Source organism: Leucoraja erinacea, chromosome 34, assembly GCF_028641065.1.
Source record: "Leucoraja erinacea ecotype New England chromosome 34, Leri_hhj_1, whole genome shotgun sequence".
NCBI lineage: Eukaryota > Metazoa > Chordata > Chondrichthyes > Rajiformes > Rajidae > Leucoraja > Leucoraja erinaceus.
The window spans coordinates 6832820-6859170 of record NC_073410.1 but is presented as its reverse complement, the minus strand read 5'-3'; the positions used below and the strand labels follow the sequence as shown (position 1 = coordinate 6859170).

The 26351-nt window shown below is 45.0% G+C and overlaps 1 protein-coding gene across 2 annotated transcripts in view; it reads left to right on the top strand.

Moving 5' to 3' along the window:
• Positions 1 to 26351, top strand: part of cdh23 (cadherin-related 23) — a 533293-nt gene that overhangs the window by 201917 nt on the left and 305025 nt on the right. For both annotated transcript variants that reach the window (XM_055661759.1, XM_055661758.1), the window contains exons 11-13: positions 5716 to 5904; positions 11967 to 12116; positions 18970 to 19128. In XM_055661759.1, the coding sequence (XP_055517734.1) occupies positions 5716 to 5904; positions 11967 to 12116; positions 18970 to 19128 (498 nt within the window). The remainder of the gene's footprint in view (positions 1 to 5715; positions 5905 to 11966; positions 12117 to 18969; positions 19129 to 26351) is intronic.

Sequence of the window (26351 nt, the reverse complement as noted above, 5' to 3'; positions counted from 1 at the left end):
CGATCATCCAATTATTTCATTTAATGTTTCATAATATAGTTTTTAGTTTAGTTTAGAGATACAGACAGCATGGAAACAGGCCCTTCGGCCCACCGAGTCCGCGCCGACCAGCGATCCCCGCACACGTTAACACTATCCTACACACACTAGGGACAATTTACACATACACCAAGCCAATTAACCTACAAAGCTGTTCGTCTTTGGAGTGTGGGAGGAAACTGAAGATCTCGGAGAAAACCCACGTGGTCACGGGGAGAACGTGCAAACTCTGTACAGACAGCACCCGTAGCCGGGATCGAGCCTGGGTCTCCAGCGTTGCGAGCGCTGTAAGGCAGCAACTCTACCGTTGCGCCACTGTTCCGCTTGCTGCGTTCTTAAGACCCAGATCCTACTTCCCTTTGGAGCACATACCACCATCTTCAGGAACAACTCCTTCCCTCTGCTGTCAGACTCTTGAACAGCAGACTAAGGTTGTCGTCCCGATCTCCCAACCTGCCCCTTTGCATCCCTTGCACTTTTTTTTATCTGCACTTCCTTCCTATCTGTAACATTAACAATATAACGTTTCAACACCAGATCCTACACTCTGGTATTTTTCTCTGCCCCTGTGGACTTTGTGTATAGCATGATTGTACTCGTGTATAATATGATTTGACTGGGTAGCATGAAACAATAACAAACCATAACAAACCAATACTAATACCATCCCAAAGCTAGTCAGATAACCCAACTGGAATGGGCAGTGTTAGTCTTTGGGGAAATGTCAGTGAAGATTGTAACTCACTCTGTGTTGCAGTAATCGTAAACTTGTCATTGTAGCAGGTAAATTGAGCTTTGATAATTTGGAAAGCATGACCTTAATTATTATAAATGTCAATAAAAACTGTTAGTGAAATTATTAAAAGTTAATTTTTAAAAAAGCATTGTTGTGAGGGCTGTGCTCAAACCAGCTCACTCTGACACTGTCCTCCCCTATTAGTGTGATGTGGTGAGTTAGCGTGTCCATAAATCAATACCACAGGGTCATTCATTTGAGGCAGCGCTCCAGGATTTATAAAGTATTACAGAGTAAAATATGTTCTGTACTCTGACTTCACCTTCAGGAGGAGCTGCATTAAATCTTTTTTTTATCTCATTGTTCTCATGATGCTGAAGTAACTCAAATCCATTCACCGTTGTGACTATGACAGACACAAACTGTCAGAGTAACTCAGCGGGTCAGGCAACATCTCTGGAGAGAAGGAATCGGTGACGTTTCGGGTCAAGACTCTTGTTCAGACTGACCTGGTACTCATCCATGGAAGGGTCTTGACCCCAAATCTCCACCTATTCCTTTTCTCTAGAGATGCTGCCTGATCGGCTGAGTTACTCCAGCATTTTGCGTCCATCTTCGATGTGCAGTTCCGTCCTGCACCATCCTATCCATTCTTAGAACAAAGCAAGAGTTGTCCTACCTACAATGAAGAGGCATCAGAGATAGATCGGGCAGTCGGTTTGGAAACAATGTCTTTCCCGCTGTTACCAGACTACTGAATGGACCTCCCAAAAGTTTAGAGTGTGGTCATGATCTTCCAACCTGCCTCATTGCAGCCCACTTTTTTCTTTTTTGCCAACTGCACTTCCTCTGTAGCTGGAATGCTGAAGCATTGTATTCTGTACTCAAAAGAAGGGACTTCTGACCTGACCCCGACACCAAGGTGATCGCTGATCGACCCGGACTCAATGGGCCTGTTTCTGTGCTGTGCCTCTAAAGTCTAACCATGTTCTCCAGAGATGCTGCCTGATCAGCTGAGTTATTCCAGTGTTTTGTGTCATTTTTATACACCAGTATCTGTAGTTCCTTGTTTCTACATTCTGGTGACACTTCAACACAATGCAGAGAAATTAGGTATGATCTGTGATTTTGTTTTCTTTCAATCTTATAAACTGGAGAGGAAAGATGGCCAAGCATAGATATGCTCAATATTTTGAGATGTTGTGTAAACAGACACTGTACATACATGATAGGAGGAGTGTTTCAGTGTGCATTTTTTATTTTATTCAGCAAACATTGGAAAATGTGCTGAGCTGAAGAGGGAGAAGTGAGAGTGTGTGACTGGCTTTATTTAATGCAAGGTCAGAAAGAAAACAACATTGATATTCAAATCCCATTAATCATGTCTCTATTAAGTCAACCACCAGGAAAGGTCCAAGGCTGTGGCGTGCATTGGGAATACATAGAAACATAGACATAGAAATTAGGTGCAGGAGTAGGCCATTCGGCCCTTCGAGCCTGCACCGCCATTCAATATGATCATGGCTGATCATCCAACTCAGTATCCCGTACCTGCCTTCTCTCCATACCCCCTGATCCCCTTAGCCACAAGGGCCACATCTAACTCCCTCTTAAATATAGCCAATGAACTGGCCTCAACTTCCCTCTGTGGCAGAGAGTTCCAGAGATTCACCACTCTCTGTGTGAAAAAAGTTCTTCTCATCTCGGTTTTAAAGGATTTCTCCCTTATCCTTAAGCTGTGACCCCTTGTCCTGGACTTCCCTAACATCGGGAACAATCTTCCTGCATCTAGCCTGTCCAACCCCTTAAGAATTTTGTAAGTTTCTATTAGATCCGCTCGCAATCTCCTAAATTCTAGAGAGTAAACCAAGTTAGTCTTTCTTTAGAGACATCCCAGGAATCGTCTGGTGAACCGTCTCCCTCCCTCTATGGCAATAATGTCCTTCCTCAGATTTGGAGACCAAAACTGTACGCAATACTCCAGGTGTGGTCTCACCAAGACCCTGTACAACTGCAGTAGAACCTCCCTGCTCTTATACTCAAACCCTTTTGCAATGAAAGCTAACATACCATTCCCTTTCTTTACTGCCTGCTGCACCTGCATGCCTACCTTCAATGACTGGTGTACCATGACACCCAGGTCTCGCTGCATCTCCCCCTTTCCCAATCGGCCACCATTTAGGTAATAGTCTGCTTTCCCGTTTTTGCCACCAAAATGGATAACCTCACATTTATCCACATACACTCTAATTGTGTAGGGAGGAACTGCAGATGCTGGCTTACACTAAAGATAGGCACAGAATGCTGGAGTAACTCAGCGGATCAGGGAGCATCTCTGAAGAGAAGGAATGGGTAATGTTCGAAACATCACCCATTCCTTCTCTCAAGTGATGCCGCCTGTCCCGCTGAGTTACTCCAGCATTTTGCGCCTATCTTCGGCACTCTAGTTATTTCTCACTGCCTGTAATATTCATTGTACTCAAGCATGGTATGATTTGACTGGATAGCACTCAAAGGTTTCACTGTATCTCGGTACACATGACAATAATTAACCACGACCAGTACCAAGAGTAACTCAGCGGGTCAGGCAGCACTTCTGAAGAAAAGGAATAGGTGACATTTATCATCAGATTGGATGAAGGTTCTGAACCCAAAATGTCCTTCTCTCCAGAGATACTGTCTGACCCACTGTTAGTCCAGCATCTGCAATTCCTTCTTATATCAAGACGTCATGTCCTAAGGTGTCGGAGATCCTTGATGTTAGAAGCCTCCTTCTTGAGGTAGAATCTTTCTATGGACTGGTGGCATGTGCTCATGATGGAGTGGGCTGAGTCCACCACTCCGTGCAGCCTCTTGTGTTCCTGTAGGTTGGAGTTGGAGTACCAGGCCATGATGTCACATCGATCAGACATGATACTTTCTGCTGAGCATTTGCACATGTTGGTCAGAGTATTCAGTGACATACTGAATCGCGTTAAACTGCATGGAAAGTAGAAGCGTAATGGGGATAGTAAGACCAAGCAAAATAGTGTAAGAGAGGCTGGTAAAGTTAGAATAGGGAGAACTGATGTGTATGGGGAAGTATGATTTTGGAGTACAGGGAGGAAGATGAATCTAGGCGGAGACTGAAATTACAAGATTTAGATTCTTACAATGGACTCTTTGGCCCAACATGACTATATACACTAGTCCCACCTGCCTGCGTTTGGCCCACATCCCTCTAAGTCTGTCCGATCCATGTACTTGTCTAAATGTTTCTTAAATGTTGCAATAGTCCCTGCCTCAACTACCTTCTCTGGCAGGTACACAAAAATGCTGGAGAAACTCAGCGGGTGCTGCAGACTGAAGAAGGGTTTCGGTCCGAAACGTCGCCTATTTCCTTCGCTCCATAGATCCTGCTGCACCCGCTGAGTTTCTCCAGCATTTTTGTGTATCTTCGATCTTCCAGCATCTGCAGTTCCTTCTTGAATACCTTCTCTGGCAGCCTGTTCCATACACCCATCACCCTTTGTGTGGAAAAAGTTACCCCTCAGATTCCTTTCACCTTAAACCTATGTCCTCTGGTTCTCGATTTCCCCTACTCTGGCCAAGAGACTCTGTGCATCCGTCTCCTCGATCTATTCCTCCCCTGATTTTGTACACCTCTATAAGATCAACCCTCATCCTCCTTCACAGGTTATGGTGAAGCAGTTTGGTGTAGAGGTTGAGAAAAGAATGTAGTTCAGATGTCTCAGTTGAAACAAATTTATAGCTCCTGGGAGTTATATATATGTTTGCTCCTGGGAGGTCAGGAGCAAACAATGATTTTCAATAAATGCCATGCAATAGAAACAGAATTTTGATTCCTTCAATCACAAGAGACTCAACAGTTATCAGTTTGTCTTTTTATTCAACCCCTCTGCTATTTTTAGATCCCCATTCATTCGCTAAATTAAACCTGAAAGTTCTAATAAAATGTGCATTGAAGCATATGCACACCATAAAAAGTGCTGACTTATCTATTTTGGATTTATGTTTAACTCCCAAGGAATTCTTTTTTAATTAAAATCAATATGAGAATTGGTGGACTCGCAGAATACATATTTGTTAAATATGGATTTATGACTCGAATACTGGTTGTCATCGATTCTGCGAGCCTAACAGCTGGAAAAGTATTAAAATAAACATTTATTACACCTCAACAAATGTTACTTATTTAGGGCTTGAACGAGGTGCATAATCACGAACTGGCTGCCTTCACTGCCACAGTTGTACGTTTATATTACGGTTGGATTCCGTCAATAAGCAGTGCTCATCATAACAAGATCCATCATAATCCATTGTAGTGCACAGTTGAATTGATGGCCCCTGCAGTCCTCAGAGGGACATTTTGATCAAGTTCCCATCTCTTCTGGTATCAGTGATTCTCAGACTCTCTTCCAGGAAAGCTGAGAATGCTTCTGATATCCTGGCAAGTATTTATCTTGCAGACTGCACCTTCATTGCCTCAATCACCGGTCATTTAATGGGGGGGGGATTTTGCTGAGTGCGAAATGCCTACCTACATTTGAGTTTAGTTTAGAGATACAGTGCGGAAATGGCCCACCGAGTCCACGCCGACCAGCGATCCCATCACACTAACGCTATCCTACACACACGCGGGCCAATTTATAATTTTGCCAAGCCAATAAACCTAGAAACATGTACGTTTTTGGAATGTGGAAGATCCTGGAGCAAACCCACGCAGGTCACGGGGAGAACGGACGAACTCCGTACTGACAGCACCCGTGGTCAGGATCGAACCTTGGTCTCAGGCGCTGTAAGGCAGCAACTCTACCCCTCTACCGCCCTGTTAATATACACTTCTGCTTTCAATTGTCAATGGTTCAAAAAAATGTTTTGGAAACGATATATAAACTCTTGTCCTCATTGACACATTCTCTTTATCATCTTCACCGTAGGGGACTGAGCTGAACGATGACCGAACGCCATCAAACGCCACCGTCTCCACCACGTTTAATATCCTGGTCATTGACGTCAATGACAATCCTCCACAATTCAACCGGTCTGAATACATCGTCAGCATCACAGAGCTGGCTCAGGTGGGCTTCGCTCTCCCTCTCTTCATCCAGGTGCAAGACAAAGACGATGTAAGTAGCAAAGTACAACCCCCTAGGGTTGGGCCATTGATGCCTTTTTGCCATGCACGGTAAACCCAAACCAATTGTTTAATTTATTGTCACGTGTGCTGAGGTACTGAGGTATTGTCATGTGTCATCAAGTCAGCAGAAAGACAATACATGATTACAATCGAATACAATCGAATGTAATCTGTACACGATTACAGTGTACACATTGCATGATAAGGGAATAACGTTTAGTGCAAAGTTGAGCCAGCAATCTCCGTGGATTGTCACCTTGTCGTGGTGGAGAAGCTTGTGTGGTCCTGAGATCCTAAGAGCGATGCCGTCTGGAGCTATGCTCCTGGTAGGGTTACCCATGGCGGTAAGGTCGAGGGGGAGGTCTCTCACAAAGAGCAATCCAACCAAGACCTCAACGGTGGAACTGGAGACCCGAAACGTTGCCTATTTCCTTCACTCCGTAGATGCTGCTGCACCCGCTCAGTTTCTCCAGCACTTTTGTCTACCTTCGATTTTCCATCATCTGAAGTTCCTTCTTAAACAATATATATGCACTCTGTTTATTTATCCTCTTAGACTACCTGATGTATGATTTAGCTGAATGGAACGCAAAACTTTGTTTCGGAAGTTTAGAGCTGATCTGAGGGGACTTTTTTAAGTTCAGGGAGTGGTTGGAATCTGAAGTCGGATACTTTGTTTTCCACTATGTTGTCGGACTTAACAATAATAAGCCAAGAAAGCTGCAGCAAGCAAAAGGGTTTCATTGTTCTAGTTCATATTCAGTGCCGATGATAAATAAGCAGTCTTGCCTGTTGATTCTGCCGGGAGATTAAGTTGCAGGGAATCTGTAAAGGTGAACCATTGTACATCGATCACCAAGACAAAAGCCAGGTTAATTGACTTTTATCTGTTCATCCACACACAGTGTTGTCACACTATCTCGACTCCCAGAATCAAAAGGCAGTGCAATCTCTTCCTGCCTTCACCTCTCCTCCTCCTCGCCCAGCTACCATGTGTCAATGTCTCGTCTATAAACTCTCTTGAAATAGAGCACCAAATATTTTAAACATTGAGGTTTTTGTACAAATGCAAACGTGTGGATTCCTCGACTATTGTGCTTCACAGCGGCCACAGGACAAGCACTCGCCATTTGACACAACCAGTCCACGTTTAATCCCACACACAAATCTCCTGCCACTCCTGTTTGGTTTTATGCCTGTTGGCCCATGCAGACCATTGCACCCAATACACAACATAACCCCACAGTGGCACCAAAGTTGAGGAAGGTACCATAGTCCCATCACCCAAGTCTCGACACGAAACGTCACCCATTCCTTCTCTCCAGAGACTCTGGGTTACTCTTGCTTTATGTGTCCAGCTTCGGTTTAAACTAACATCTGCATTTCCTTCCTGCACCAATATACTAATCCCACTCACCCACACAAGGTAGAAACGAGGAACTGCCGATGATAGTTTACAAATAAAAGGCACAAAGTGTCGGAGTAACTCAGCAGGTCAGGCAGCATCTCTGGGTCAAAACAATTAAATGTCTATTTGGTGGAAGTTGGTCTTGTCTGGCATCCCTGGGGCTCCATAGAGATCAGCACTGAAGAAGGGTCTCGACCCGAAACGTTACCCATTCCTTCACTCCAGAGATGCTGCCTGTCTCACTGAGTTACTCCAGCTTTTTGTGTCTACCTTCACCACCACATATGTGTAGGAAAGGACTGCAGATGCTGGTTTAAATCAAAGATAGACACAAAATGCTGGAGCAACTCAGCGGGACAGGCAGCATCGCTGGAGAGAAAGAATGGGTGACATTTCGGGTCGGGACCTTTCTTCAGACTGAAGTCAGGGGAGTGGGCAATACATAGATAAGGACGTTTATAGATAAGGAAGTGTAAGGTGTGAAAACAGGACCAAGGGAATGGAGATCAAGGAAAATGTGGAATAGATCATTGTTAGCTGGGAGAAGGTAACAACAATAGACAGATAAAATGTAGTCAGCGACAGTAAGTGGTCGGAGAACTGGGAAGGGAGAGAGGATGGAAAGAGAGGACAAGCAGGGAAGTTAGAGAAGTCAATGTTCATTCTGCTGGGTATTCAGCACTACATATCTCCATTGGAAGTTTATTTACAACATCTTGGGCAGCTCCACCAGGACACGGGAACAGATCGCTGCAAGGAAGATTTAATTTGGCTCGTGCTGCACGGCAACGTACCAAGAAATAGATTGAAAGGGAGGGGGAGGTGGGGTGGGAGAAAATCAATGGCCTTAGCCATCAGGCAGAGATAAGCTGGGAACCTGTTGAGTTTCATTGATCTTTCTCCTGTGTCTGTCTGTATGGAACCCAAGTGATAATTCACAGGGTGACAACAGGACAAGAGAAATAGCAGAATTGTAATGATTCGCTCACTTGCTTTAACTGCTAGAATAAGGCACGGAACACTTGTCCACATCACTGCCTTTAGCCACACATTTAATTAAAAATATGGAGGATTCAAACTCGAAAGGGAATTCTTTGTGGGTTTTTTTCTGAATTTCCAAACACTTCAACTTAATTCTATTTTAAAAGCAGGAACGACCATTTGTTTTTGACCAGCATTTTGTATATATTTCCTTCGGTCTTTCTCACTCCTGTCATGATCCCAACCGATGACCTGCTGCTTCTCCGTGTCATCCGCCCTCTGGAGCTTGTATCCAGCGTGTATCTGATCCCAACTCTTCCTCAATGGAAGTGTCTGAAGAAGGGTCTTGACCCGAAACCTCACCTATTCCTTCCCTCCTGAGATGCTGCCTGGCCCGCAGAGTTACTCCAACATTTTGTGTCTCTTCCTGGAGTCGCTGCCTTACAGCGCCAGAGACCCAGGGTCGATCCTGGCCTCAGTTGTTGTCTGTATGGAGTTTGTACATTTTTCCGTGACCGCGTGGGTTTTCTCCTGGTGCTCCGGTTTCTTCCCACACTCCAAAGAGATACAGGTTTGCAGGTTAATTGGCTTTGTTAAAAATTGTAAATTGTCCCAAGTATGTAGGATAATGTTGGTGTGCGGGGATCGCTGGGCGGCACAGAATCAGTGGGCCGAAGGGCCTGTTTCCGTGCTGTATCTCTAAACTAAACTAAAATACATCAACGCTGATTCTTTCAAAAAACTGGATGTTTACTATTTAATCGCAGTGGGCAAAAATTCTCCCCCCCGTCCTAATTTGGGAAGCTGCTCACGGTAACACAGTCTGCCCGCACACTTCACAATCCTTTACAGCAGCAGCCTTATCTTGGAACATGTCGGATTCCTGATGGGCACAAAATGCTGGAGTAACTCAGCGGGACAGGCAGCATCTCTGGTGAGAAGGAATGGGTTGACGTTTTGGGTGGAGACCTGCCCGTCTCCAGCATGGCTAGGATCTGGGAAGGGGCAGCAACAGGGATGGTGATTTGACCATCACACAGCTGTTGGTGCCAGTAGCTGCTGATTAAAGAAACCATTGACTTTGCAGTTGGTGCTGGTGGGACATCTGGCTTGGTGCAATCTGGTGCTCAGTGCCTGGGTCACCATAGAACATTGAACAGCATAGGAACTGGCCCTTCGGCCCACAATGTCTGTGCCAAACATAATGTCAAGACAACTCCTATCTCCCTGCATACGATCCATGTCCTCCATTCCCTGCATATAAATATGCCTTTCCTGAAGTCTCTTAAATGCCTCAAGATGCATCATATCTGCCACAACCACTATCCCTGGCAGCTTATTCCAGGCACTCACCACCCTCCATGTGAAAGATAAACTTGCCCCGTACGTCATCCTTTAATTCCCCCCTCCCCTCTCACCTTAAAGCTCTACCCTCCAGCATTTGATATTTTTATCCAGGGGGGAAAAGGTTCCATTGGCAGCAAATTCATTGCAAATAGGTTTTAAAAGCACTCTCTTTCTCTTGCGCCATCTACCTTGGTCCTTTTCCCCCCCCCACCCCCAGATTCTCAGACCCCTTAAACCCCCTCCCCCCCTCCACCCCTCACTCCCGACTCAGCACGTCACGCACGCTCTCGTACACGTCCACTTTCTACCTCCACTCGAGCCACTCGAGCCAACCTCTCCATTGTCCACAATCCCAGACTCTCCTTCGCGCGCGCGAGCGTGCGTGCGTCCGGGCGCTGACAGCCGGCTCGTTCCCTGCTGTTGCCGTTGTCAAGGCCAAGCTTGCTCTTGGTAGCCTGTGCAGCCGGAGGCCGGAGGCCCAGGCACATCCCAGTCACACTCAGCCAGTTTCCCCATTAGTGGCACTCCAAGCTTGAAATTGGACACCGTTTCCTCACGCTCTCCACTTGATTCCGAAGAATTCTGATTACACGCTGTTAGTTTGTGCCATTATGTTGCATAATTCTGACATCAGTTTGTCTTCCTCACTCACCACCCTTCCCCTGCACAATTTTTCTAGCAAGATGGTGCTGGAGACTGGTGGCATTGTGCAGGGCAGCAAGCCTGGAAACACTTGTGCCCTCACCTTGTAAACATTTTAAAGCTGAAATCTGCACCCTGTACACCAGCAATTGGAAATTCACTTTTTAACCAGTATCCGCAGTTCTTTCTTTCTAAAGGGCGGCACGATGGCACAGCGGTAGTGTTGCTGCCTTACAGTGCCAGAGACCCGGTTTTGATCACGACCACATGTGCTGTCTGTATGAACTTTGTATGTTCTCCCCGTGACCGCGTGTGTTTCCTCCGAGATTTTCGGTTTCCTCCCACACTCCAGAGAGGTACAGGTTTGTAGGTTAATTGGCTTGGTGTAAATGTAAATTGTCCCTAGTGTGTGTAGGATTGTGTTAACGTGCAGGGATCGCTGGTCAGTGCGGACTTGGTGGGCCGAAGGGCCTGTTTCTGCGCTGTATCTCTAAATTAAACTAAATCAAATGCATTAGCGATCGTACGTTTGATTGCCTGACAACAACTGGAGACACTAGGCTGCAGGAGCTGGAACATTGAGCAACACAAACTACTGGAGGAACTCATCAGGTCAGGCAGTATCCGTGCAGAAAATGGAGAATGTCCCAACCTGGAATCAGCATCGCCCGAAGAAGGGTATTGACCCAAACCGTCCCCCATTCCTTCTCTCCAGAGATGCTGCCTGGCCCGCTGAGTTACTCCAGTGTCTTGTGTCTGTCGTCTGTCACAGATGTGACCGGTCCCACTGTGTTCCTCCTGCTCTTTGGTTTTAACACTGAGAGGTAACTTTTTCACACAAAAGGGTGGTGATGGGACATGTGCCTGTCAGTGGAGGTAGTCGAGGCAGGGATTATTGTAAGGTTTAAGAAACAAATTGACAAGTCATGGATAGGACAGGTTTGGAAAGATATGGGATTAGTGTAGATGGGACATGTTGGTCGGTGTGGGCAAGTTACACCGAAGGGCCTGTTTCCACACTGTATGACTCCATGACTCAAAAACCTTATCTACCAAGGACTTATTCTCCAACTTATTTTTTGCACTAATGTCTTACTTGGCACATTATTTTTCTTTGCACTGTCTTGTATAATTGATGTCTAACTAATGTTTTGAGTGTTGCATCTAAGTAGGCATGATGCTGCTGGGAAAAGGGTTTCTCTTTACATCACTGTATTTGTGCATGTGACAATAAACTCGACTCAACTGTTGCACAAGCCCAGTGATTTGGTCAAGGTGAGTTGACAGTGAGTTTGTGAGGTACAGTGAAAAGCTTTTGTTGCGTGCTAACCTGTCAGCGGAGAGACAGCACATCTTACAATCAAGCCATTCACAGTGTACAAATATACAAAGGGAATAACGTTCAGTGTAAGATAAAGCCAGTAAAATCCAATCAAGGATAGTCCAAGAGTCTCCAATGATGTAGATAGCAGTTCAGGACTGCTCTCTGGTTGCAGTAGGGTGATTTCAGTCGCCTAATAACAGCTGGGAAGAAACTGCCCCTGAACCTGGAGGTGTGCGTTTTCACACTTCTATACCTTTTGCCCGATGGGAGAGGGGAGAGGGAAGAGGAGGGAAGATGGTGTTGACATTCCAAATCATCATAGCCACTACTCTACTTGATTTCTTCCCAGGTTCCCAACAACATGTTTGACGTCCAGCTCATTGGAAACAACTCTGACCACTTCACTATTTCCCCGACGTCTGGCCAGGGCAAGATCGATATCCGGATGCGAGTGGCCGAGCCCTTGGATTACGAGCGCATCGCCCACTACCAGTTTTCAGTAAGTTGTCCCGGTTAAATCTTGCTTCACGAGCTGTTCCTTTGGTAAAAATACATACAGGCGTATTGGACACAAAATGCTGGAGTAACTCAGCGGGACAGGCAGCATCTATGGAGAGAAGGAAGGGGTGACGGTTCGGGACGAGACCCTTCTTCAGACTGATGTTAGGGGTGGGGGTTGGAGATGTATAGATAAGGAAGTGTAAGGTGTGAAAACGGGGTAAAGGGAGTGGAGATCAAGGAACATGTAGAATACATTATTGTTAGCTGGGAGTAGGTAACCTGAGATCATGGCTATATCTTGTCATTAATCCACATGCCACCCATGGGTAATGTATTAACAGTGACCTTCCCTCACTTCCAATTAAACATTTTCCGTATACATTGTGTAGCTAAGGATCCCGACCTGAAACTTTACTTGTCCACTACCTCCAGAGACGCTGAGTTCCTGAACTACTTTAGTGTTTCAATTAACAATTCCACCGAAGACAGACACAAAAGTGCTGTAACATAGAAAACATAGAAACATAGAAAATAGGTGCAGGAGTAGGCCATTCGGCCCTTCGAGCCTGCACTGCCATTCAATATGATCATGGCTGATAGTAACTCAGCAGGGTCGGGCAGCATCTCTGGAGAAAAGGAATAGGTGACGTTTCTCGTCGGGACCAAGGCCTTTTTCAAAGAGGTTCAGGAGGTGGAGATTTTCCTGAATACTCTCTGATAAGCTGCGTAGTTTTGCTGTTCCAAAAATGGCTACTATATTCATCTTGTTAATAGTCACTGCTGGAGGCCAGCGTGAAGCAGCGTTGGAATTTTCCTCAATGGCCAATTTTCCTTTGAGTTGCTTAATTGTTCCTTCAGCTTTTTAATAGCTAGCGATTTTCAGGTTTAACAGCCCCAAGTATCTTTATGGCTCATAGCTGCTAGAACATGGAATGGCTTAATAGTTCTTATTTATAAAGCAGACATATCTGAGGCAGGCCTTGTGTCTTAATGTTAGTTGAGCTGAGCTCCGTCATTAACCAGTATTATACGAGGCCATATGTGCACAGTATGCTTGTTTGTGTGTGGTTGTGTAATTGCCTCGTCAACCAGTGTAATGAGGTGGATAAAGGTAGGTGTTCCTTTAAAAGTCCCTGAAAAGGAGTTGACTTGCAGGGTTGATAACATAATAATCGCGATGATTGGACTATAATTCTAACACAAATATTGGATCTGCGATGTGAATGTTCTCGGAGATATGGCTGTTTCCATTAAAAAAAAACACAGCGTATAAAGGAGCTATTTAGTCCAATTACTATGAATTAATTCCCCACACATGCCTCCTTCCATCCAGCAGTTCTTTCTCCTGATGTACTTAACCACCTTTCACTGAGCATCTTCGTTGATATGGAGAACCCAGGAGAGAGACGGCAGGCCAGATGCCGGAAAATGAGGAGCAATCTCCTCTCCTTGTGAATAATGAATGAGTGGATCAACTGGGCTTATATTCACTGGAATTTATAAGGATGGGAGGGAATCTTACAAAAACATATAAAATTTATAAGGTAGACAAAAGTGCTGGAGAAACTCAGCGGGTGCGGCAGCATCTATGGAGCGAAGGAAATAGGCAACGTTTTGGGCCAAAACCCTTCTTCAGACCCTTCTTCGGCCCGAGACGTTGCCTATTTCCTTCGCTCGATAGATGCTGCCGCACCCGCTGAGTTTCTCCAGCACTTTTGTCTACCTTCGATTTTCCAGCATCTGCAGTTCCTTCTTAAAAATTCATAAGGAATTGGGCAGGCTAGATGCAGGAAAAATGTTCCCAATGTTGGGGGAGACCAGAACCAGGGGTCACACTTTAAGAATAAGGGGTAAGCCATTTAGGACTGAGATGAGGAGAAACATTTTCACCCAGAGAGTTGTGAATCTGTGGAATTATCTGCCACAGGAAACAGTGGAGGCCAATTCACTGGATGTATTCAAGAGAGAGTTAGATATATCTCTTGAGGTTGACAGAATCAAGGGATATGGGGAAAAAGCAGGAACAGGGTACTGATTCTGGATGATCAGCCATCAGCTGGTTCGAAGGGCCGAAGTGCCTACTCTTGCACCTACTCTCTATGTTTCTATGAATGAACGGTAGTTTATTGTCACATGTGACAAATCACTGTGATATTCTTTGTTTTTAGTACCCAAGGTATGCAAAGAGTAGCCACAGAAAGGGCGCTGACAAGGTTACATGATTCTTTGTCTTTCTTCTTTTCATGTCCATCTTGTAACAAATGTCGGCCTCGTTGTCATCGTCCGTCCTGAAAAGGACGCAAGCTTCCGGCGACAATCAGTGGGAGCCATCACTTGTTGCAATCGATGATGGTGGTAACAGAATTAGCTCAGGAAACTTCCAGTTTCCAGCCCCGCGACGATGATTCTTTGTGGATTATGAATCTTTATGAAATTCAGAATCTTTGGAACTCGTAACCCGTGACAGCCTTGATTTAGTCTGTTTTCCTCTCCTGCTCCAGCAGATAGCAAGTTCCGTGTTGTCAGCAGCTGGGAGTTACTTCACGGTCAAATCCTCCAACAGAAGGTCGCTCACTCATTCTGTTAGTCTGTTTCAGAACTCGTCATTTCCAACTGTCATCGTTTGGGTTCAACCTTTTTTATTTTATTTGTGTAGGCAGGCATGTCCCACAGCCTCACCATTCACAATGAAACGTACAGCGCAGGTAATTGTTCTAATTAGCTCACCTAACTTGCCTGATCGGAGACAATCACCTTTAATCATCCCTCCCCCATTTTCTCTGACAATGGAAGCTAAATTATTTTCCTATCTTTGCCAATTCAAACATAGAAACCTGCACCTGATAGATTAACTATTTATCTTTCCACTAAATGCCGAATCTGCTGTCTCTTGCATATCTCTGTGGTCTTTGTAATAAGTAGCGCAGGTTTAGTTTAGAGATACAGCGCGGAAACAGGTCCTTCGACCAGCGATCCCCACATATTAACACTATCCTGCTCACACTGGAGACAATTTTTGGTGCATTACAACGTTGTATGAACTATATTTTGCACTTTTTCTCTTCTCCTTTGCTCTGCCTATTGTACTTGAATTTGGCTTTTAATTTATTTTTGTGTGGTATTATCTGATTTGATTGGATAGCATGCAAAGCAAAGCTATTCGCTGTACCTTGATGTGACGAATCTAAAAGCTAAAGTAATTCTGCCTCACTGTTTTTACTTTTGGCAGCTTTGTTAACTTTCTTTGGCACATTTACTGAATTCTGAATCGGGATTCTTGGATTCATTTGCTCATCTATCTCATTTTCTAAATTTTCCAAGGGTTGCGTAAACTCCTCCAACCAAAATACACCTTTTCATTATTTAGTTTAGTTTCGAGATACAGCGCGGAAACAGGATCTTCGGTCCACTGTGTCAGAGCCGACCGACGATCCCCGCAAAGGTAGACTTTCCTACACACACTTGGGCCAATTAACCTACAAATCAGCACTCTTTGGAGCGCGTGGGAAAACCGGAGCAAACCCACGCAGGTCACGGAGAGAACGTACAAACTCCGTGCAGTCAGCACCCGTAACCACCTTGCCAACGAGGGTTTTGTCACTTCAGAAGAATCTGTCCTAGTTGTTTCTACAGCAGTTCATTTCCCTAGGTAGACAAAAGTGCTGGAGAAACTCAGTGGGTGCAGCAGCATCTATGGAGCAAAGGAAATAGGCAACGTTTCCGGCTGAATCTTCAGTTTTGTAGATTATTTGGTTTTGGTAAAATTGTAAATTGTCCCTCGCATGTAGGATAGCATTAGTGTATGGGGTGATTGCTGGTCAGCACAGACTCAGTGGGCCGAAGGGACTGTTTCCACGCTGTATCTCTAGAAACTTTAAAAAAAACATTGGCTTTTGAAAATTGTCCCTTCTTCAGACTGATGAAGGTTGTGTGGGAGGGGGGGGAGAACATTTTCCAGCCTCTGCAGTTCCTTCTTAAACAGGTAATTTCCCTAGATTGGAATGGCCTGATGCCAATCTACCTTTCAGCATTCTCTAATATCCTTCAGTTTGTCACTAGTGTTTGCTTTTCGCAGGCTCATGCATAAACATGCTTGCCTTTGGGTCTCAATTAGGAACGGTGCTGTGTATTCACATCCCATTACCAAGGGAGTAATGGAAATCTGCTGTATGATTGAGTAGTTTAGATTCATTTATTAAGATACGTAATTGGAACCAACTGTACATTCTGATACCAAGTGCAGGCGCTCTGCTGACTGCCAGTGTTGCATGTTGTAGTTTTGGAAAAGAACACAAATGTAGCCATGTTCAAAGGTTCACAGGTTCTTTATTTGTCTCATACACCAATTGGTGCAGTGAAATGCGGATTGCCATTGCAGCACATTAAAAAGAATACAACATAACAATAATAAAGAAATTTAAACATAAAAACATCCCCCCCACAATGGTTCCCATTATGAGGGAAGGCACAAAGTCCAGTCCCCATCCCCATGTCCACCCATAGTCGGGCCTATTGAGGCCTCCGCAGTCGCCTTTACGGAGTCCCGATGTTTCAGGCCGTTCTCGCCGGATGATGGTGCGGGAATCGGGAGAATCCTCTCAACGGCTTGGGATACCTGGAACGGCCGCTTTCTTACCCTGAAAAGCAGTCCCCCCCCCCCCCCCCCCCCCCCCCACACACACAAAAAAGACTAAACCTCCAAAAACAAAACACTTTAACTCACTAAAAATAAGAAAAAGAGGTGAAAATCTACACAGCTGTAGGCTGGGCAGTCGTACCCATACAGGACGGCACCCCCCGTTTTATAATTTGTCCAACTCATGTCTTTTACAGTGAAATAGTTTTAAATACAGCAGCGCCTTGGGGCATTGAGACAAATTTGTAATTGAGTGTTGTGAGTGGCTAGTGTTTGAAGTGTGTAGATTGGTTATTTCCTACTAGCCAGTTGTCGTGCTGGTTAGTACCACACCCGACGGGTCCCCAGTCACATCCCCTTCTCCGGTGAAAGTGGGGTGAGGCGGATTCGAACCCGTACACATGCCAGACGGGTTAACAGGCCACCCATTAGATCCGGTGATTTTGTGTAACTCTATAAACTTCCCCACGTGCGTTATTAACGTTCCGTTTCCTATATCGCTCAGCCGCCATGTTCCCACCTATCGATGCTTTATTTTTGTTTCTACAAGGAAAGATGTAGATTGGGTATTTCTTACTAGCCAATTGTAGTCCTTGTTAGTACTTGCTCTGCCTAATATGAGATTCATATATCCGTAGTATGAGTAGCTGCTAGGAACTGTAATGTCCTGCAGACCGATGCTGTAGGTAGATTTAATAAACATGTGTTGCATCTCGATGTGTGTTTGACTCGACTCATTACAGAATGGGCTTCTCCAAATGCCAGAACCAGAGCATAAGTTAAAGAGTTGATGGATTAAGGGCCTGTCCCACTTTCACGACCTAATTCACGACCTTTTTTACTCGTGGACATTTTTCATCAGGCTAGAAAAACGCCCCGACCTACTTGATGCCACAAGTACCTACGACAAGCATCACGACCTACCACAACCTCCTACGGCATGTGACAACATTGCTGCGAGTATTAGTCAAGGGCAAACTCGACAGAGGTCGTGAATTAGGTCATGAAAGTGGAACAGGCCCTTTAGCATCTCATATTTCGCCTGGGCAGCTTACAACCCAGTGGTATGAATATTTATGAGTGTATGAAGGAACTGCAGATGTTGGTTTAAACCAAAGATAGACACAAAATGCTGGGGAACTCAGCGGGACATGCAGCATTTCTGGAGAGAAAGAATGGGTGACGTTTCGGGTTGAGACCCTTTTTCAGACCTGTAGAAAACCAAAGAAGAAGACCTGAAGAAGGGTCTCGACCCGAAACGTCGCCCACTCCTTCTCTCCAGAGATGCTGCCTGTCCCGCTGAGTTACTCCAGCATTTTGTGTCTATCTTTGGTATGAATATTGATTTCTCTAAATTCAAGTAACCCCAGCATTCCCTCTCTCTCCATCCCTCCCCCACCCAAGTCACACCAAGTTCTCACCTAACAAACAGCTACCAATGGCCTGTTTCCATTATCATCATTCCTTTTTTGCACATCTTTCATTCATTTGTTCTATATCTCTCTACTTCTGCGTCTATAAACTCTCATTTCCCTTTCCCCCTGACTCTAGTCTGAAGCAAAGATCCTACAGCGAGCAAGATAGTCCACTCGACAAAAAATACATAGTACGGTCACGGGCAGATTCATGGGTGATTTTCGGCCCCATTTCCGTAACCGGCTTCCGTCTCCGCACCAAAGATCCCAGAGGATAATCGTGCGGAGACGGAAGCCGGTTACAGAAACATCCTCGTAAAAATAAAAGTTATTTGGTAAAAATCTTCTCCTCATTTTCAGAATTTTAATTTATTAACACAAACTGTTCCCCTGCAACGTTGATTACACTGCGGGTCGGGTCCGGTTACGGAAATGGATGAAAAAAAGACCCACGTTCCGTTCCGTTGCGTACTACACATCAGCCCATTGCATTTAGCAGGAGTGGTCTATCTTGCTCTGCTATAGGATCTTTGGTCTAAAGAAGGGTCTCGACCTGAAACGTCACCCACTCCTTCTCTCCAGAGATGCTGCCTGTCCCGCTGAGTTACAGCATTTTGTGTCTGTCGACAATTGAAGACTCTTGACTCTTCTGTCTTGAGGCAGTGTTTGGGGGGTGGTGGCGATGATAGTGGTTGTGTTCTGGGGTGCTGGAGTACCCCTGGGTCCCTGAATCTTCACCAAAGTGCAGTTTTGAGCCTACTCGTTTTTCACACCCATTTCTTCCTCCGTCCCGCCAACAGCTCTTTGCGAACGAGACCTTCTCTGATCACGTTGGGTTTGCACGCGTGAAGATTGACCTCGTCAATGAAAATGACAACCGGCCAGTATTCAGCCAGCCGCTCTACAACGTGAGCTTGTACGAGAACGCCACGGTCGGAATGATGCTTGTCCATGTCCTCGTGAGTACCACTTATTTTGTTTTGGAACAGCAAGTTAGGAAATAGTTTTATGCAGAGTGAAATGATTTTCCCCTGAAGAAATGCAGTAAAGTTCTTAAGCGGTTGACAAGAAAATTAAAAATGGTGTTACCTGGATCTTCCAATACGCGATGACACAAGGAACGACACAAGATGCTGGAATCTTGAGTAGGTTTCAACGTGCTGGAATACCTCGCTTCTGAAGAAAGGTTCCAACCTAAAACGTAGAAAATAGGTGCAGGAGTAGGCCATTTGGCCCTTCGAGCCTGCACCGCCATTCAATATGATCATGGCTGATCATCCAACTCAGTATCCTGTACCTGCCTCTCTCCATACCCCCTGATCCCTTTAGCCACAAGGGAACATCTAACTCCCTCTTAAATATAGCCAATGAACTGGCCTCAACTACCTTCCGTGGCAGAGAATTCCAGAGATTCACCACTCTGTGTGAAAAATGTTTTTCTCATCGGTTCTAAAAGATTTCCCGCTTATCCTTAAACTGTGACCCCTTGTTCTGGACTTCCCCAACATCGGGAACAATCTTCCTGCATCTAGCCTGTCCAACCCCTTAAGAATTTTGTAAGTTTCTATAAGATCCCCCCTCAATCTTCTCAATTCTAGCGAGTACAAGCCGAGTCTATCCAATCTTTCTTCATATGAAAGTCCTGACATCCCTGGAATCAGTCTGGTGAACCTTCTCTGTACTCCCTCTAACATCACCTATCAATTCCCTCCACGGATGCTGCCTGACCGGCTGTGTTAATCCATCATATTCTTCCAATGCAGTCCATGTTGTTGGTCACATGCATGCCTTGATGTGCTTACTACTTTGCCAAGAAGGGAGAGAAAGTAATGATTTTGATGAGATGTTTTTTTAACAAACCGGCAAATTAAATGCAAGGTGTCTTTGAATTATTCTAGTCCTCATAGTGTCCATGACGTTTGCCAAGAAACATCAGGGAGCTCTGATATTCCTTGTGAGGTGCTTGTTGCTGCTGCACCTGCAGGTCTATCGAAGAAGCTTTTCCTTTGTCTTCTTCTGAGAAATAGTGGTCGCTTCCAGTTGTGGTCGGTAATTATTGCCGTGAGAGTCGTTCGCTCATTACACTAATTTGATGTTGAATGGATAATTTCCAGCACTCTCCAAGAATTTGATATAAGGAAGAAAGGAAGTCTTCCAAAGATGGGCTACCGTGGGATCTGCAGGTGGTCTTAACAAAGAATAATTTTCTGGAATTGTACCGCATCCTGTGAAATCAGACGCATTGGAACTGAATCTAAATCAGGGAACATTGTTGTGTTAATTATGGTCCATTTCAAGAAATTTCTGGTTCAATTAATGGCTGGTGTGTGTGTGTTGTTTTTCTTTAAAGGAAAATAGAATATGATGGGACACCTGTTGAAATTGTCAGCAGTAAATGTGTGCAATAAATTATGGTACGGTTGATATTTTCAGTACAGGCTGAGCAGATGTTATCCTTTATTAAAATAATAGGAAGAAAGAAATGTTTAGTTTAGAGATACAGTGCGCAAACAGGCCCTTAGGCCGACCGAGCTTGCAATCGCCACACGTCAACACTACCCTAACATACACTACCCCACGCACATTAGCACTACCCTACATACAATTGTTTTACATGATGTGTTTTACATTTAACATTTATACCAAGCCAAAAAGCCAAATAACCGACCAACGCTGTACAACTTTGGAGTGTGGGAGGAAACTGAAGATCTCGGAGAAAACCCATGCAGGTCACGGGGAGAACGTACAGACAGGCGCCCGTAGTCAGGATCGAACCCGGGTCCCTGGCGCTGTAAGGCAGTACCGCTGCACCACCGTGCCACTCCGTTTCTCTGCGGACACCACAGCTGTGTGGTTCCATTCTATGTTATACATTTTCCTAAGGCTGAACCAGTCTTTGCAGTTTTATTTTTAACCTACGATGGGGTTTCTGAGCAACAGTCCACACTTTTACTGTGGTTTCAATGTTACCCATGGTCGCTGAAACATGCACGCTCTTTATTTTTACCAAGATTGGTATTTCAGCAGCCTTTGACTGATTTGTCATTTTCAACTCTTCATTAAACTAAATCCTGTCCAAAACTCGTGCTTGGACTGTAGCTAGCACCAACTCTTCCATCCAGCACCCTGTATCGAATGACCAATATCATTTGAGCAAACTCTGATCATAAAAACCCAGCCTTAAATCCCACCCTGGCTCTTGTAGTTTTATCTCTCTGATTTCTTCCAACGCAACAAGCCTTTGTACCTCTCCAATTCATAGGTTCATGTGATAGGAGCAGAATACAAAGATAGCGGAGTTGGGGGATATGGGGAGAAGGCAGGAACGGGGTACTGAGTGTGGATGATCAGCCATGATCACATTGAATGGCGGTGCTGGCTCAAAGGGCCGTATGGCCTTCTGCACCTATTGTCTATTTAGGCCATTCAGCCCATCATGAATTCCTCCTCATCTCCTTCATAAAGAAGTGTCCTTTAAATCTGGGGCCATGACCTCTGAGACTCTACCACAGTGAAAACATCCTCTCCGCATCTACTCCATCTAGGCCTCGAGTACAGTCCAGGAAAATCATACAGCAGACCTCACCTGGACATTATACAAAGAGTCGCCATGTGTCTGGCATCGACTAAGTTACAAAAGTTCATGGGCCACCTTGTCTACAACAGTGAGCATGAAGGACAGCGTACGCATCAACAGCCTGTGTGCTCATTCCCCTTATATACTCCTCCTGCCTTACCAACAAAACATCTTAAATAGGAGTAATGCATATTATTATTATTTACAAGCTCATTTTAAAACACTAATCCCATTTTAGATTTTAAATGTTAATTAGTACCACTTTCAGTATCGCTCTCAAGAGTTGAATCTCATTTGAGCCTCTTGTTAGAATACTTATAGCTTCATAATCAGTCCCAGGTGTCCATTATGCTCTCTGTTCCATTCCAACAATGGCCTGTAAATTTTACATCAAAATTGCGCTGCTGTGGCCCCGCAAAACAGTGGGTGTTTTGTTTGCTTTTCCAAAGTAGATGGAAGACAGAATATATTTGTGATTATTTTATAAACAGATGGTTTTGAATTAGGAATTGCACACAAGATGGCCACATTTGGCAGGTGTAATTACCTGAAACAGATGCTCAAAATCTCTAATTGCTCAGCCATTAACAAGAATAACGTGATACCTTCTGATTTTAAATCCACCAGACCAGCAGGGCAAGCTGGTCAACTGCTTCCAAGCTATTAGTTGATAGCTAAGGAGTCATTTGGAGCTATTGACAACATAACAATGTGCAAAGTAGCAACAGGCATAGGTCACAAAACCATCAAGTCTGTTCCTCTACTTAAAGATTACGACTGACCCATTATCTCGTCCGTTTCCCTGCCTGGTCTCTGTGTCCCCTTGGTTCCTGCGATGCCCAAGACTCTATTAATCTCAAGATACATTTATTTGTCACATGTACCACTTGGTACAGTGAAATGTGTGGTCGCCATACGGCCATACGAATAATAAAGAGCACAGAACACGATAGTCTTTAACGCAGACATCCCCACACAGCGGGATCAAAGTTTCTCACTGTGAGGAAAGGCTCCAAAGTTCATCCATCCTCCTCTGTTGCCTCCCGTGGTCAGGGGGGAGGCTCCCAAACCCCCCGCTGTACCCGCTACGGGCGGCCCGATGTTCAGGCCGGGGTGATGGAAGTCCGACGTCGGGACTGGAGGACACCCTCAGCGGCTTGGACATTTGATCTCCATCTTTGTTATGGGTCTTCCTACACCTCCCCCACCTCCAGAGCATTGTGGATGCTGGGAGATTTGCTACTGCATTTCACCTCATCTCCATCCTAACTGGCTGACCCCTATTCCTGACTCTGAACACCATCGGGAAACATTTAAAGCTGATTTATGCTTTAAATCACCACCAAAGTTACGACACAGACAGCTTAGTGGACCTTTCACATCAGCAGCAATTCTCAACCCTCTTATTTCCTTAAAGTGCTTTTTTACATTACTCTTTATTGTTACTGTGGTCTCTGCTAACTCTGGCTTCCACAGCTTCAAAAAGTTTTCTCCCACCCTCTGCCCTAAATCTCCAACACTTCCCAAGTACCACATTAACTCATTATCAGCAGATCATCAGCAAAGTTTTTATTTGTTTAACAACTAACCCTCATAAGTTCATAAGTGATAGGAGCAGAATTAGGCCATTTGGCCCTTCAAGTCTACTCTACCATTCAATCATGGCTGATGTATCTCTACCTCCTAACCCCATTCTCCTGCCTTCTCGCAATAACTTCTGACACCGATACTTATCAAGAATCTGTCTATCTCCCCCTAAAAAATATCCATTGAAAGCCTCCGCAGCCTTCTGTGGCAATGAATTCCACAGGTTCACCACCCGCTGAATAAAGAGGTTCCTCCTCATCTCCTTCTAAAAGCGATGTGCTTTAATTCTGAGGCTATGACCTCTGGTCCTAGACTCTCCCACTAATGGAAACATCCTCTCCACATCCACTCTACCCACTTAAGGAATATCTGCAGATTCCTTACTGTCTTGAACTCAATCCTGGCAGATCTGATGTATGAACGTTGAAAGCTGTGGATATCTCAAGATTCAAGATTCAAGAGAGTTTATTGACGTGTCCCAGATAGGACAATGAAATTCTTGCTTTGCATCAGCACAACAGAACATAGTAGGCATAAATAAATTCAGAACAGATCAGTGTGTCCATATACCATTGAATCTATATATACAGACACATAAATAACCAGATAAATTCCAATAGGCTATTAAAGTTCAGATTTTTGCTTGAGTTGATCTGAAATAAAAACTGAAACTGCTGGACGCACTCAGCGGGCCAGGCAGAATCTTTGGAAAGAGGAAAAACTTTAATGTTTCAAGTCCAAGTTCTGATTGCCATGGAAGGCTGTGGGGGCTGAGTCAATGGATATTTTTAAGGCAAGGATAGAAAGATTCTTGATTAGTACGGGTGTCAGGGGTTGTGGGGAGAAGGCAGGAGAATGGGGTTAGAAGGGAGAGGTAGATCCGGCATGATTGAATGGTGGAGTAGACTTGATGGGCCGAATGGCCTAATTCTGTTCCTATCACTTATGAAGTTATGAAAGGATGGAAACAAGTTTGTTTTCAGTTGCAAATGATGTGGGGGGACTTTCTCATGACCTGAAAATCTACAAACTATAAAAACTAGAAATCTGGAGTGTAGCACGGAGAGCTGGGTTTCGCTTGCTTTGAATTTTACATGATTGATGCTTATAAAAATTGTATCCAGCTGTCAAAATGTCTGTGCAAGACTGAAGTGAGTTTGGTGTTTGCTTTGGGGTTCCTCATGGTGCGCAGATTAAAATGTTTTGAACTACCTCTCCAATGTATTGGGGGCAGAAAGGTGATGGTGGGCTTGAGAGCATCATTGGAAAACGATACTTGGGAGCCAGGTAGAATCCGGTTTATCTATTGATCGAGGCTTACTCCATGATGGTGGTTCTCCCTCAACTATTAACACTGTCTGCCATACTCCAGACATAGATCTGTCTCAGATCATTGCAACCTTAACTGGGGAAGGCTAAATTTATTTTCCCTGTACGAGAGAACACACAGTAACTGTAGGACCTGCTTTTTTGCTTCTAAATTGGTTTAGTTTATTATCACGTGTAATGAGGTACAGTGAAAAGCTTTGTTCTGAACATTGACCTCTAACTTCAGGTAGCCCTTGCCCTCTCTCTTCATCCCCCCCCCCCCCCCCCCTTCCCAGTTCTCCCACTGTCTCCGCCTACATTCTTTCTTTGTCCTACCCCCTCCCCTGACTCTAGTCTGAAGCAAAGATCTTATAGCGAGCAAGATAGTCCACTCGACGAAAAAGACGTAGTACGGTCATGGGCAGATTCATGGGTCATTTTCGGCCCCATTTCCGTAACCGGCTTCCGTCTCCACACCCAAGATCCCGTAGCGGAGCAAAGATACTAGTGCGGAGACGGAAGCCGGTTACGGAAACATCCTCGTAAAAATAAAAGTTATTTGGTAAAAATCTTCTCATTTTCAGAATTTTAATTTATTAACACAAACTGTTCCCCCGCAACGTTGATTACACTGCGGGTCGAGTCGGGTCGGGTCGGGTCGGCTCCGGTTACGGAAATGGATGAAAAAAAGGCCCACGTTCCGTTCCATTGCGTACTACACGTCAGCCCATTGCATTTAACAGGAGTGGTCTATCTATAGGATCTTTGGTCTGAAGAAGGGTCTCGACCCGAAATGTCACCAATTCCTTCTCTCCATAGATGCTGCCTCACCCGCTGAGTTTCTCCAGCATTTTGCGTCTACCTGTCTACCAGCATCTACAGTTTTTCTTAAACGAAGAGCTTTGTTTGTTGTGTGGTATCCCGTCAGCAGAAATACTCCATTTATTTCAGATATACGGCCCACTGAGTATGCGCCGACCAGCGATCACCCCGTACACTAACATCATCCCACACATTAGGGACGATCTACAATTTTTACCGAAACCAATTGGCCAACAAATCTGCACATCTTCGGAATGCTGGAGGAAACGGAGCACCCGGAGAAACCCCACGCGGTCACGGGAAGAACGTACAAACTCCACGCAGACAAGCACCGGTAGTGAGGATTGAACGCAGGTCTCTGGTGCTGTGAGGCAGCAGACAACCGTGCCGCCCCTTAACAGGAACATGGTTACAATCAAGCCATCCACAGGGTAGTAAGAAATGCTGCCGTTGGAGTGGAGTTTTAAGAGTGGAGTGATTGTAAGGAATTGTTACCGATCCACTTTTGGGACCAGCACGCAGCGAGTCGCCTAGCTTGGGCGCCATGCTAATATTGATCCAGTTTCAAATCATACAGCTGTGCAGTCACGTCTCATTGTGATTTGTGTTTGAGAGGTTTATTTGGATATCCTTTTATTTGAGGACACAATAGGACACAGCGTACAAGTGCCTTGGAGTTTACCTGGACTGGTCCAGGAACGCTGAGGCACTGTATAAGAAGGGACAGAGCCGCCTGTACTTTCTGAGGAGGCTCGCTCTTTCAACATCTGCAGTGAGATGCTGCAGATGTTCTATCAACCGGCGGTGGCTAGTGCCATCTTCTACGCTGTCGAGTGCTGGGGCAGCAGGGCGAAGGCTGGGGACGGCAACAGAATCAACAAGCTCATC